The following is a 14,805-nucleotide window of genomic DNA, read 5'->3' as shown; positions in this document are numbered from 1 at the left end:
AGCTTGCTGCAGCCTCAACCTCTTGGGCTCAAACGGTCCTTCCATCTTGGCCTCCCGAGTAGCTGGGTCTACAGGTCTGCGCCACCTCACCTGGCTAATCTTTTTATTTTTTTGTAGACACAAGGTCTCACTATGTTGCCGAGGCTTATCGCAAATTCCTAGGCTCAAGAGATCCTCCCGTCTCAGCCTCCTAAAGTGCTACGATTACAGATGCGAGCCATCACACCCTGCCCTATTTTTAAATTTACTGCATCTAGGTTTCAGTCAGTGATCATAAAGGGTGTTATTCTGATAAGCTTTCACAGTGGTATTATGTAATCTGGGTGACTTATTTAGCAGTTACTCCAGTGAGCTGGAAATTATTTTCATCAAAGTTATTTTGATAAATACATATTTGTTATATATGGCGTGTTCCATCTAGAACACACACACACACACACACACACACACACACACACACACACACACACACACAAAGACACGTTTTCCTGAAATATTTTTGTCTGTTGCCCTGTCAACTTAGTCTGAGGGATTTGGCAATGAGAGCCTATTGATTCTATTTCATCACTACGGTAACTAAGAAAAGTCCAATTTTAGAAGCACCAGCTTCGGTGCCTATAAATAAAAGTATATTTTAAGGCTAATAAGTGTCATTACAGTGAATGAATTAATAATATCTTAATGGTAATATTTACTACCTATTTATCTGATAAACTGCATATTTGCTTTCACATAATTACAGTTTATTGTAAAGACTCACTTTCATTGATGCATAAAAAATTCTGTTGGAGAAAGTAGTCTCAGTTTAGGTTGTCTTTTAGTAGTGCTTGAATCTTTTGTTGTCATTTGATAAACATACTCATGAGTATATGTTTTTCCATGGAGCCTGTTTGTTGTGCCAAGGAAGCACAAGGCTGGAAGCCAGTCTAAATCTCCTTTGGTTTCCTCCACTCAGGGATGAATCACATATCAATTTACCTGGAATTTATTAATAAAAATGTGGAAATTATTGTTAATTATTGTTCCTTGTATTTTTCTGGTACCCTCATTATGATGACCAGCTTCTCTTCTCTCTCTGTCTCATTCTCTCTATATATACACAGATGCATTTTTGTATATTATATCAAACTATTTCATACTATGAAATACTAGCATTTTCATACTATATGTATGTTAAGTTTTCTTTTTCGTTGGATTTATTTGTGTATTAACTTTGTTTCCTCCTTAATTGTTTTACATGTAAAGGCACAAGATAAATTTTGTTTTGTTTAGAGACAGGGTCTTGTTCAGTCGCCCAGGCTGGAGTGCAGTGATGCATTTGTAGCTCACTGCAACCTCAAACTCCTGGGCTCAAGTGATCCTCCCACCTCAGCCTTTTGAGTAGCTGGGATTACAGGCATGTGCCACCAAGCCCAGCAATTTCCATTTTTATACCTTACATTATTTCTGGTTATATACTTCCATTGAGAATTGAAGGGTAAATTAATTTAGAAACTGATTTTTATCAGTTACTGAGAATAGTTTGATTTCACTGATAATTTCATTAAATAAAATGTGATGCTTTATCTTGAGTTTTTATACAAGTAATACTTTTTAAAATAAAAATTATCTCCCCAAATACAAAAATATATAGAATAAAAATTAACATCAGTCCCTTTATAATAATTTAATTTTTAATTGTTTGCCCTTGTACTGTTTTGCCACTATAATATATCCTTGGAAAAAATTTTTTTAGGGAACAAGAGGTGGTAGAAATGAAGGTTTTCCTACCTTAAAGAAAAGCCTCACTCCCAAACCAAGAATGGTTTAGCTTCAGTTTTTATGAGCTTTTCGGTTGTATTCTTGATATAATTTTTTGGTGAATAGATTCCTTCTCTTACTCCAAAACAGACTTTATGTATTGGATACCAAATAAACAGTAGGTTTAAGTAAAAAAAGAAAAGAGACAATGTTTTTGGCATACCAGAATAAGTCTAATATATTGGTCTCTATTCTGCTACCTGTAATTTAGGGTAAGAGATTGAAAGAATTGGCCCAAGGCAATATATAGTCTCTGATCCAAGAATTATTCTTAAAACTTATTTTTTTTTTTTCCCCAGAGGAGAAGCCAAAACCAGATCCAGTGTTAAAGTCTCCTTCCCCAGTCCTTAGGCTAGTCCTCAGTGGAGAGAAGAAAGAACAAGAAGGCCAGGCGTCTGAAACTACTGCAATAGTATCCATAGCAGAGCTTCCTCTGCCTCCATCACCTACCACTGTTTCTTCTATTGCTCGAAGTACAATTGCAGCCCCCACCTCTTCTGCTCTTAGTAGCCAACCAATATTCACCACTGCTATAGATGACAGATGTGAACTCTCATCCTCAAGAGAAGACACAATTCCTATACCCAGCCTCACATCTTGCACAGAAACATCAGACCCTTTACCAACAAATGAAAATGATGATGATATATGCAAGAAACCTTGTAGTGTAGCACCTAATGATATTCCACTGATTTCTAGTACTAACCTAATTAATGAAATAAATGGAGTTAGCGAAAAATTATCAGCCACAGAGAGCATTGTGGAAATAGTAAAACAGGAAGTATTGCCATTGACTCTTGAATTGGAGATTCTCGAAAATCCCCCAGAAGAAATGAAGCTGGAGTGTATCCCAGCTCCCATCATCCCTTCCACAGTTCCTTCCTTTCCTCCAACTCCTCCAACTCCTCCAGCTTCTCCTCCTCCCACTCCAGTCATTGTTCCTGCTGCCGCCACTACTGTTAGTTCTCCGAGTGCTGCCATCACAGTCCAGAGAGTCCTAGAGGAGGACGAGAGCATAAGAACTTGCCTTAGTGAAGATGCAAAAGAGATTCAAAACAAAATAGAGGTAGAAGCGGATGGGCAAACAGAAGAGATTTTGGATTCTCAAAACTTAAATTCAAGGAGCCCTGTCCCAGGTAAGCCATTCTGCGATTAATCTCATGCTTGCTGAACATGAAGAAGAGGCAGTGTTTGAGTTATTTTTTAATTGGCTACTTTCCTTGACTTCCAGAAACATCGAATGAATGCTGAAATTCCTAGTCTGGTTTCTTCAGTGGTGTGTTTGTGTTTTAGTACAACCTGCAAAAGAGTTACTCCATTGTCTAAAAATGCAAATGAGAATTTCCAAATATACAAAATGCCTCCAAGGTATATGTCACGAAACATGTTGGGTTTTATTGTTGTTGTTGCTATTGCCTCATTCATATGAATCGGTTTCTCAATGCTTAATTTTGCTGCTTTGGGGCTAGAAAACAAAAAACCAGGATGGTCTATAGTCCCTAATTCTGTCTTCCTAGAATTTTAAAACCCAGTCAATCCTAAACTTAAAGGAACTCCTCTATGCATGACCACTTTTTAAATCTTGGATGTAGGAAGATAGCAATCAGAACATCAAAGGTTTATAACTATTTTTGAAAATATAATGCTCTTGTTGATTCACTTGCAGGTAAGCTTAACGTTCTCTCACTTTGCCTTTTGAAACAGTTTTATTTTTTGTGTACATTTTTACATGGTCATTAATATCCTTGGAATATTATATTCTTCCCAGTTCAAATTATTTCTTTTTAATGTAGCATCACCTGGGACCTTAGGAACTAACCATTGGGTTATTGTAAGTTTAATCAAAAGTTATCTGAGGCTTATCAGCTATTCTAGCATAAGTTAGCCGATAGGAATATTGAAGTTTTGGCTTTGAACAACTCAGCACAGCGTATCTTCTGCAACATTGCCGTGTGCTGTATAATTTCCTTTCTGTATGCCTGTCAGATTAAGTAATGCGTATGTAAATTGGGCTTTTTGATAAATGAGTGCTCCTCCAGCAGTTGATCCTTGACATGCAGTGAATAGGTTTTGGTCACCAACATCCTCAGTATTTTTGTCTATTTTGAGGTGTGTAATAAGGAAATTTGACAAACCCAAAAGCTGATCCCTACTTTTGAGATGTGGCTTTTTTACCCAGCTCAGTTCTTGAGACAATTTCCTCATCAGTGTCTGTAAGAGGTGTCTGGCTTCTTGGAACTGCAGAACATCTTGTAGAACACCATGAGCCACAGCAGGAAAGAAAACAATGCAAGGCATTTGGAACAGTGAGAAATTTTTCATAAATCTTTGTAAATTACCTGTTTCCTCAACTATCTGGCTTCCATTGACATCAGTATTCATAGTGCCATCACTGTTTTAGGAAACTTCTTCCTTGGTGGAGAGATGACCTTAGACCTTGTTTTGTCAGTTACCCTTTAGAAAAACAACCTTGGGGCCGGGTGCCTGTAATCCCTGGGCTCATGCCTGTAATCCCTGCACTTTGGGAGGCCGAGGTAGGTGGATTGCCTGAGCTCAGGAGTTTGAGACCAGCCTTGGCAACACAGTGAAACCCCATCTCCACTGACACACACACAAAATAGCCAGGCGTGGCGGTGTGGGCCTGTAGTCCCAGCTACTTGGGAGGCTGAGGCAGGAGAATTGCTTGAACCTGGGAGGCAGAGGTTGCAGTGAGCTGAGATCGTGCTGCCGCACTCCAGCCTGGGCAACAGATGGAGACTCCATCTCAAAAAAAAAAGAAAAAGAAAAACAACCTGGTGTTGGTGTGGCTGTAGGTAAATGCCCTCCAAAGAACACCTGTTTGTTGGAGAACAGTAATTTGTTTGACACTTCAATGCTTCAATGTTCGTTTTCATTTGTAGTGATACCATAGTTACAAAAATGAGAGAAACTAATGAACAAAAATGTTTTTAAAATGTAAAAGCAAAGAAAAACAAAACAATCATAGGAAATATAAGTTGAAGATACAAACCATACCTCAGAATTGAAATAAGTGTAAAGTGAAAAGACCATGCATCAAAATCATACTTCACTCATTTCTGACATACATTCTTTTTTTTAAAATCAGTTCGCCACTTAGATGGCCTGATATTGCAAGACAGTGCCCAGGGATGGATGGGCAAACAGAATTTTGGTTTAAATAATTTTCATACCATGGTACATTTGTTTGAAATGCAGATGCTCTCAATATTAGTATTGTGAACACCAGCACCTTGATCAAAGAGTAGAGACTTTTCTGTGGTAATCCAGAGAGCACTTAGAAAAGAAAGAACTGTTTTTTTCATGACTTGGAATGACAGGTTTGTGATGTTGGGATGTAAAGTTTCTTGGCATTTTTCTAGTCTCCTGATTATTTAACCTATGTGTTTAAGGGAACTACAAATTTTATAATTTCCTTGTATATCTTAATAGTCTTCAAAATGCAACAGTAAATGAACTTCAAGAACCCCTGCAACTCTAGCTTTTTTTTTTTTTTTTTTTTTTTTTTTAATTTTTTTAAGATGGAGTCTCGCTCCATCGCCTGGGCCGGAGTACAGTGGTGCAATCTCGGCTCACCGCAACCTCTGGCTCCCAGGTTCAAGCAATTCTCCTGCCTCAGCCTCCTGAGTAGCTGGGATTACAGGCGTGTGCCACCACACCTGGCTTATTTTTGTATTTTTAGTAGAGACGGGGTTTCACCATGTTGGTCAAGCTGGTCTTGAACTACTGACCTTTTGATCTGCCCGCCTCAGCCTCCCAAAGTGCTGGAATTACAGGCATGAGCCACCATGCCCGGCCAGCAGTTTGTAAAATTATAAAGCCTCAGAAGCATTTCTGACCCATTCATTTCTGTCCCAATATTTTTTAATGGTTTTGTCATGAAAGTCAACAATGAAAATTAAAATTACCTCCAGTCTTTAAGTATATCCACCTGACGTGGTCATATGCTTAATGACTACAATTTATTTGCACTTATTCACGTAATATTCACTTATTATACCTTGTTTACTTTGAGAAGTTAATAAATCAAAACAGCCGTTTACTTTGAGAAGTTAATAAATCATAACACCAAAACAGTCTGGTTTGCCTGTGAGTCTTTTGGTGGTGACTTTTGAGAATAGTTTTTACTTGTCTCTGCTTGAGGATGAAACACCTCAAAGCTGGCTTCAGAAACCTGATACATAAATAACATTTATATCGGTTGGTATAGAGATAGTTGGTTAAAGCAGTAAAGTTATAACATAAGGGATATGGTATCTTTTAGTTCTGCTGCAAAACATTTTCTTGTAACTATTCTAGATCATATTTCTGAGTGAATAAAAATGCATCAGTTGAGGCCGGGCGCAGTGGCTCATGCCTGTAATCCTAGTACTTTGGGAGGCTGAGGAGGGTGGATCACCTGAGGTCAGGAGTTTGGGACCAGCCTGGCCAACATGGTGAAACCCAGTCTCTACTAAAAATACAAAAATTACCCAGGAGTGGTGGTGCGCCTGTAATCCCAGCTATTCTGGAGGCTGAGGTGGTAGAGTTGCTTGAACTTGGGAGATGGAGGCTGCAGTGATCCGACATTGCGCCACTTCACTCCAGCCTAGGCAACTGAGCAAGACCCCGTCTAAAAAAAAAAAAAAAAAATCAGTTGTTTTCAGATTGAAGAACAAGCTCTGTAAAATTAGATTTTGGTGTGTATGTATCTTCAGTGTACTCCGAAAACCTCAGTTATTGGCCACACTTTTAATATCACCGTCACTTCAATAATTAAATGCATAAAACTAGATATTAATTGGATGATATATTAAAGTCTTGGGAATTTTTATTGTTTATTCTGTATATCTGGTGGGGGGGAAAAGGAGTGTTTTGAACTTGTGGGAAAGCATTCCCCGTTAATCATCCAGGAGTTTGTTTTCTACAATTTTAGGAATGTATATGATGTATAGTATGTAACATTAACTTTCCCACTTTTTAAAAGAATTGTGACTTTATTATTTTTACCTATATCAGATATAAAACCATTATTTAAGTTTTCTTAGGCAGAGGGAGATTTCTAATTTTTAATTTATTTTGTATTTTTTTGGCTCTTGCTCATAGTACATTTTTAATGTATATTTTGTAAGTTTGTTTTATGAACTTACCCAGATAAATTTTCCTGGATGTAGATTGATGGCAAGTTATTCTGAAGCAGATTTGTGTTTACTTTATCTGCTGCATGTCTTGGGGAAAGCATTTGCTGGAACTAAATCTGGGTTTAATGTTTGTTAGAACTAAATCTGGGTTTAATGTCCTAAAGCTACAATTCTATCCGAAAGTCTAAGGACAGCCATACCCTATGGCATGGATACTAATTTTCAGGGTAACAGCAATCTTCTCTCCACCCAGTTGAAACAATGTCCTTTTTCATCATCACGTGTTGGTTCATTGATTTATTCCCTCTCTCTCTCTCTTTTTTTTTTTTTTCTTTGAGACGGAGTCTCGCTGTGTCGCCCAGGCTGGAGTGCAGTGGTGCCATCTCGGCTCACTGCAAGCTCCGCCTCGCGGGTTCACGCCATTCTCCTGCCTCAGCCTCTCCGAGTAGCTGGGACTACAGGCGCCTGCCACCATGCCCGACTAATTTTTTTGTATTTTTAGTAGAGACAGGGTTTCACCGTGGTCTCGATCTCCTGACCTCGTGATCTGCCCGCCTCGGCCTCTCAAAGTGCTGGGATTACAAGCGTGAGCCACCGCGCCCGACCCATCTCTCTCTTTTTTAAGCTATCTTTTCACTGAGCATGTCACCCATTTAGGAGTCTCAGAGCTTTATGTGAGCATCTCAGTTCCAAGTTCCCACTTTGCAGGGATCCAAGATCTCTCTTTTCTTATGGGTGTTAAAAATACAAATTCCTTGGTTATAGAGACTGGCACATCCTCCTACACCCCCAGGAATGTGAGGATGGCATCAGCCACTGACCTGTAGTTTACCTTATATTCTCGTAAGCTCAGCTAAGGATGTAGGACGGTTTCCAGATTCTATAGAATATAACATAGGAAGTTTATTTCTCAAATGGAGATACGATTATATGTTTTGGTAATGTTAACAAAATACTGATCCATGTAGCCAATCAAGCTGCTGCTTTCTCTTTTAGTTTAAACTTACTGAAGTGTAAAGGGAGCATACTTCAGTGCAAGAAAAATATTTTAATAACAACACTTGCTTTATTCTCAACTGTGAGAGTATTCAGAGTACTTTCAAAGAAATAAACATAGCAAACATAAAACCAGAGATACAAAAGTCTGTCAGTTTTCTAGATTAAACTAAAAATGACTAATCTTTTAAATAATAAAATTTATTCTAACCTTTGCTCAACTTACATATTCTAAAACATATTTGAAATATCTCTGGAAGATTTAGTTGCTGGGGCCAAAAGTAGATCGCCAATGGTTAGAGTGTCCCATTGGCCTAATACTACTGTGCATCCTTATAATTTAGCTTCTACAGAAACGTGTTCTGGAAACATGGAAACAGGACTCCTTACACATTCCTGGTTCTTTGTCATCTACCAAAACCAGCAGAGTGATCCTTAAAGCAAGGAACATTGGCTTCAGTTTTCAGAGGCTTCAGTCTGAATGATCCTTAGGGATAAATAAAGGTTTTCTCCACCTTGTTTGTAAACTATTTCCAACAAAGCTGCCTAAAAGGTATGTTTCTGCCATCTCATTCCTAGTTTCTTGTTGCCCTCCCCAGTAAACTCTTAGGCATTCCTTGGAAAATACTGATGCTGGTCAAATTCTTTTATATACTGCAGAATGAGCCCAGACACCTGTTAGTTGAGCCTCTTAGCAAGTCCCTTACGTAGTTCTTGCTTACCTCTTTATGTGGAATAGATCTCCCCATTTTTTTTACAGTAGTTCATGTCTTTCAACATGAGCCCTAAAGTCTCAGTCATTGGATATTAACTTAGTTCTACATCTTCCTGAATAGATACACTTTGTTCAAAATGTAGCTCCCTTTTCCCCACACTTAGTAACTAATCCTCCTCCACGACAAAGGACTATTGTACTGACTTGCTTCCAGAGGAGGTAATTCAGTCAGCCTAGAGCTGTGCTCCCTCAGTCTAAAGAAAACCTCTTCAGGAAAACCTAGTCTTACTATAAGTTTTCCCTTTCTCCAATATCCATCATTACCTTGCACACAGTTGCCTTGAGAACTTTTCCTGATTGCCTTGGAAAAGATAACTTTCCATGTTCCTAACTCAAAGAAATGATAAACACTTGAGGTGATGGATACCCCAATAACCCTGATTTGGTCATTACACATTATGTGCTTTTATCAAAATATCACATGTACCCCACAAATATGTATGACTATTATGTATCCTTAAAAATTTAGAATTAAAAAACAAAAGCACAAGTATGCCAAAATAAGGAAGATAAGTTTAGTAAGACTTTATTAAGAAAAAAGATAATTTTCTCTACTAATGCATAAAAATGCCCAAAATACATTTCCTTCAATATATTTCTTTTCTTCATTTTCTATTACTGTATTAAAATACTTGGTAATTTAGTCACAATCATAATAAAAATTATTGTACATTTTTCTGTTTCCAAAGGCCTTCCCAGGCATTTCAAGCGTTATTCTTGTGATTTGAACAGTTATTCCTGGATATAGTTATTTCTGTTTTGCTGATGACAAAAATAATCCTCAGAATGGTAAATCATCTTTCTCAGGCTCACAGGAGAATTACAGCCCCTTCCTTTATACGTCATGTTTCTATTAATCTTTCAGAGATGGTATGTCAATACAAAATTACCTCAGGATTTGACAGTTATACTTTATGCTTGTGACCTAGGTTCATAGTGAAACATGAAAGCCCACCTGTTTGAACCACAGTAGTTACTGAAGGCCCACTGTGTGTCAGTCATTGTTCCATGCACTTGAGATTTATGAATGGGTAATACAAAGATCCCTGCCCTAGTGATGTATTAGAAAGTTTTAAGTGCTGTAAAAATAATAAAACAGGGTGAGGAATGCCAAGGGGCAGCAGGTTGTAGTATTTAAATAATATGATCAGCGTCATAGGCCTCAGTAGGAGGTAAGATTTGAGCAAAGAGGAGGAGGATTATTTGAGCTACCCTGTACAAAATCTGTGAGTTTCCTCTTTTTCCTTTTGCAAAACATACCTATCAAAACCCTTGAATCAGTACTATAACTCCTGCTTTGTCTATTAAACTCCAGTAGGCAGAGCACTACTGGAGAAGATCACACCATTATAAGTGGTGTGAGTGCGACTACAAATTCACACTGTCCATCCCAACCATTATTTTTATGATTTTTCTGTTGAAAATCCTATACTCTGCCAAGTGCTACTCACCTGCAGCACATGACCTCGTCTCCTTTATTGAGAACATTGAGGACACTGGGTATGCCTTTTTTTAACTTTCTGCCCCCTTACAAACCTGGCTATATTGAAACCTTCATCAGGCTCTCTTAGTTGTCTCTTACAGTCTCATATGTATTCACTGCCTCTCTATCATCTTCTTATTGTCTGTCTCATGCTAGAGACGCTTTCTGAGTCCCACATAACCATTTAGCTGCCACTTAAATGGTATCTTTTTCTTCTGACCCAAACTGTTTAAGAATAGTAGTCTACCATTTCTTCTACTATTCTTTTCACTATTCAACTAACATATAGTCTGATTTATGCTCCTAATATGCTAGTGGAATCTTCCTCAGCAGGGTCATCAGTAGACACACATTTATCTTCCTAGTCTTTTTGCCTCATTTTACCACTATTGGTTTCTTTCTCTCTCTCTTTTAAGTTAGGTTGAGTGTAATTTATATGCAGTAAAATTCACCCTTGTTAGCTAGCATTCATTTCTGTGAGTTTTGACTAGCACAGAAAGCCATGTAATCACACCAGTCAAAATATAAAACAGTTCCATCAGCTGGGCGTAGTGGCTCATGCCTGTAATCCCCACATTTTGGGAGGCCAAAGTAGGATTTCCAAATTTTTATCTCTGTCCCAAGTCCTCCTCTAAACTTCAATCTTAAATTTCCAATTATCTGACAGATATCTCCACTTGGAAATCTCAGAGTCATATCAAATTCAGTATATCCAATACTAAACCAGTCACCTATTCCTCTAAACCTATTCTTTCATTTCAGGTTATACACTGGCTTTTATTAAACTAAAACCCTGAAGCCACTGTTGACGAACCTCCCTTTTGAGTCCCCTTTTCTCCCATCCAGTCATTTCACAAGGTGCCCTGTTTTTGTTTTTGTGTTTTTGTTTCCCCCCCGACCCCCCAAGTTGGAGTCTTACTCGGTTGCCCAGGCTGGAGTGCAGTGGTGTGATCTCAGCTCACTGCAACCTTCCGCCTCCAAGGTTCAAGCGATTCTCCTCCCTCAGACCCCTGAGTAGCTGGGATTACAGTTGCGCGCCACCACTCCCGGATAATTTTTGTATTTTCAGTAGAGATGGGGTTTCACCATGTTGGTCAGGCTGATCTCAAACTCCTGACCTCGTGATCCACCCGGCTCGGGCTCTCAAAGTGCTGGGATTACAGGTGTGAGCCACCACGCCTGTCCGGTGCCCTGGTTTTATCTAATGTATTTGTGACATTTTTTCCCTCCTCTCCATTTCCTTCTTCCCCTGCCTTATCCCTGCACTTATGTGTGGATGCTTGTCATTTCCTTGGTCCCAGTTTTGTCCCCACTTGAATTGTTCTCCACCAAGTGGCCAAAATCTTTTAAAAATACATATCTAGCATTGTTACTCCTCTTTCACGTCTTTTTAAGCCCTTCAGGATGCTGTGAAGGATTGGGGGAAATATCCTGCAAGATAAACTCTAAGCTTCTCAAGTTTTACCACAAGGTCTTCTGGTATCCATGTCCTCATACCTCTGCATCGTCAGCTACAGTAATCCACCAGTATTCTAGAAGCCCGGAGATTATTTCAAAAGCGCCATATAGTAGGAGTCTTCTAAGTATATGGGTGTACCTCATTTTATTGCACTTCTCTTTATTGTGCTTTCACTGATACTGTTTTTTTACTAATTGAAGGTTTGTGGCAACTCTGTGTTGAGAAAGCCTGTTAATGCCATTTTCCAACAGCATGTGCTCACTTCCTGTCTCTGTCACATTTTGGTAATTCTCACAATATTTCAGACCTTTCATTATTATATGTGTTATAGTGATCTGTGATCACTGATCTTTGATGTTACTGTTGTAATTGTTTTGGGGCACCACGAACCATGTAAGATTGCAAACTTGATCGAGAAATATGTATGTTCTGACTGCTTCACCAACCGGCACTTCTTCCATCTCTCTCCCTCCCTCTCCTTGGGCCTTATTTCCTGAGATACAACAATATTGAAATTAGGGTATTAATAACCCTGCGGTGACTTCTAAGTGTTCAAGTGAAAGGAAGAGTCATACGTCTCCCGCTTGAAATTAAAAGCTAGAAATGATTAAGCTTACTGAGGAATATGTATCGAAAACTGAGACAGACTGAAAGCTAGGCCCCTTGAGACAGTCAAGTTGTGAATGCAAAGGAAAAGTTCTTGAAGGAAGTTTAAAGTGCTACTCCAGTGATCACACAAATGATACAAAAGCAAAACAGCCTTTTGCTGACATGGAGAAAGTTTCAGTGGTCTGGACAGATCAAACCAGCCACAACATTCCCTTAAGTCATCCAAAACAGTGCCCTAAGTCTCTTCAATTCTGTGAAGACTGAGTGAGGTGAGGAAGCTGCAGAAGAAAAGTTTGAAGGTAGCAGAGCTTGGCTCGTGAGATTGAGGAAAGATGTCATCATAACATAAAAGTGCAAGGTGGAAGCAGCAAGTGATAGAGAAGCCACAGGAAGTTATCCAGATGATCTAGCTAAAATAATTGATGATAGTGGCTACCCTAAATTACACATTTTCAATATTTGTTGAAAATCAACAGATACTGATATTGTAGATGAAACCGCCTTATGTTAGAAGAAGATACCATCTACCTACTTTCTTTTTTTTTCAGACGGAGTCTTGCTCTGTCACCAGGCTGGAGTGCAGTGGCGCCGTCTTGGCTCACTGCAACCTCCGCCTCCCGGGTTCAAGCGATTCTTCTGCCTCAGCCTCCTGAGTAGCTGGAACTACAAGTGTGTGCCACCACACCCAGCTAATTTTTGTATTTTTAGTAGAGACAGGGTTTCACCATGTTGGCCAAGATGTTCTCAATCTCTTGACCTCATGATCTGCCCACCTTGGCCTCTCAAAGTGCTGGGATTACAGGTGTGAGCCACTGCGCCTGGCCCCATCCAGCACTTTCACAGTGAAAGAGAAGAGGAAAAGTCAATATCTGGTATTAAAGCTACAAAAGACAGGCTGACTCTCGTTAGGGGCTTATGCAGCCGGTGACTTCAGTTTGAAGCCAGTGCTCATTTACCATATGGAAAATCCTAGGGCCCTTAAGAATTCTGCTAAATCTATTCTTCCTATGCTCTATAAATGGAGCCACAAAGCCTGGATGATGACACATCTGTTTGCAGCATGGCTTATTGACTCTTATAAGCCTACTGTAGAGACCTACTGCCCAGATAGCAAGATTCCTTTCAAAATATTACTGCACATTGGCAACACACCTAGTAACCTGAGATCAAAGAGTAATTTTGACTTTCAAGCCTTATTATTTAATAAGTACATTTTGTATGTCTATAGCTGCCATAGATAGTGATTCCTGTGATGGATCTGGGCAAACTAAAGTAAAAACCTCCTGGAAATCTGATTTGTTCATGGCATTTGTTCCCTCCTCTTCATTTCCTTCTTCTGCCTTAGTTAGCCCTGCACTTATGTGTGGATGCTTGTCATTTCCCTGGCTCCAGTTTTGCCCCTACTGCAAATGTATTCTCCACCAAATAGCCAAAATAATTTCAGCATTCTAGATGCCATTAAAAACATTTGTGGGTGCAGTGGCGCATGTCTGTAGTCCCAGCTACTCAAGAGGCTGAGGTGGGATGATCGTTTGAGCTCAGAACTTCAAAGTTAGTCTGCACAAAAGAGGAGACACCTCAGCAAGATTCCTGTCTCTTAAAAAAAAATTGTGATTCATGGGACGAGGAGGTTAATATATCAACATTAATAAGCATTTGGAAGAAGTTGATTCTAACCTTCATGGATAACTTTGAGGGGCTCAAGACTTCAGTAGAAGAAGTGTAGATGTGATGGAAATAGCAAGATAACTAGAATTAGAAGTGGAGCCTGGCTAGGCATGGTGGCATGCGCCTATAATCTCAGCATTTGGGAGGCTGAGGCAGGAGGATTGCTTGAGGCCAGGAGCTTGAGACTAACCTGGGCAACGTAGTGAGACTCCATCTCTAAGAAAACAAAAACATAGAACTAAAGCCTGAAAATGTGGCTCAGTTACTGCAATCTCATGATAAAACTTGAATGGATAAGGAGTTGCTTCTTCATGGGTAAGCAAAGAAAATGCTTTCTTGAGTCGGAATCTATTCCTGGTGAGGATACTGTGAACATTATAGACATGACAACAAAGGATTTAGAACATTACATAAACTTAGTTGATAAAACAGCGGAAGGGTATGAGAGGATTGGGTAAAATGCTATCAAATAGTATCACATGATACAGAGAAATCATTCATGAAAGGAGCAGTCAAGCGTTGCAGCAAACTTCATTGTTGTCTTGTTTTAAGAAATTGCCACAGCCACTCTCATGCCTCAGCAACCACCCTCCTGATGAGGCAGCAGCCATCATCATCAAGGTAGGACCCTCCGCCAACAAAAAGATTACACCTTGCTGAGGGCTGAGATGATCATTAGTATTTTTTAGCAATAAAGTATTATTTAATTCAGGTATATGCATTATTTTTAGACATAATGCTATTGCACACTTAACAGACTACAGTTTAGTAGAAACATAACTTTTATATGCATGGGGAAACCAAAAATTTGTGACTTGCTTTACTGCAATATTAACTTCATTGCCATGGTCTGGAAACAAACCCACAATATCTTCGA

General features: G+C 39.1%; 1 protein-coding gene across 27 annotated transcripts in view; it reads left to right on the top strand.

Annotated features, from left to right (window-relative positions):
• EIF4G3 (eukaryotic translation initiation factor 4 gamma 3) overlaps positions 1–14,805 on the top strand; it is a 352,454-nt gene that overhangs the window by 222,219 nt on the left and 115,430 nt on the right. For 24 of the 27 annotated variants that reach the window (XM_030805828.1, XM_030805829.1, XM_030805822.1 and 21 more), the window contains one exon: positions 2,100–2,936. In XM_030805828.1, coding sequence (XP_030661688.1) covers positions 2,100–2,936 — 837 coding nt within the window. Of the gene's footprint in view, positions 1–2,099; positions 2,937–3,031; positions 3,317–14,805 lie in introns of those variants that run through there. The other 3 variants (XM_030805832.1, XM_030805833.1, XM_030805834.1) reach the window with 3 other exon arrangements.

The sequence above is a fragment of the Nomascus leucogenys genome, chromosome 24 (assembly GCF_006542625.1).
Source record: "Nomascus leucogenys isolate Asia chromosome 24, Asia_NLE_v1, whole genome shotgun sequence".
In the NCBI taxonomy this organism is placed as follows: domain Eukaryota; kingdom Metazoa; phylum Chordata; class Mammalia; order Primates; family Hylobatidae; genus Nomascus; species Nomascus leucogenys.
Note: the sequence above shows the minus strand (reverse complement) of the source record. Positions and strands in the feature narration are given on the sequence as shown.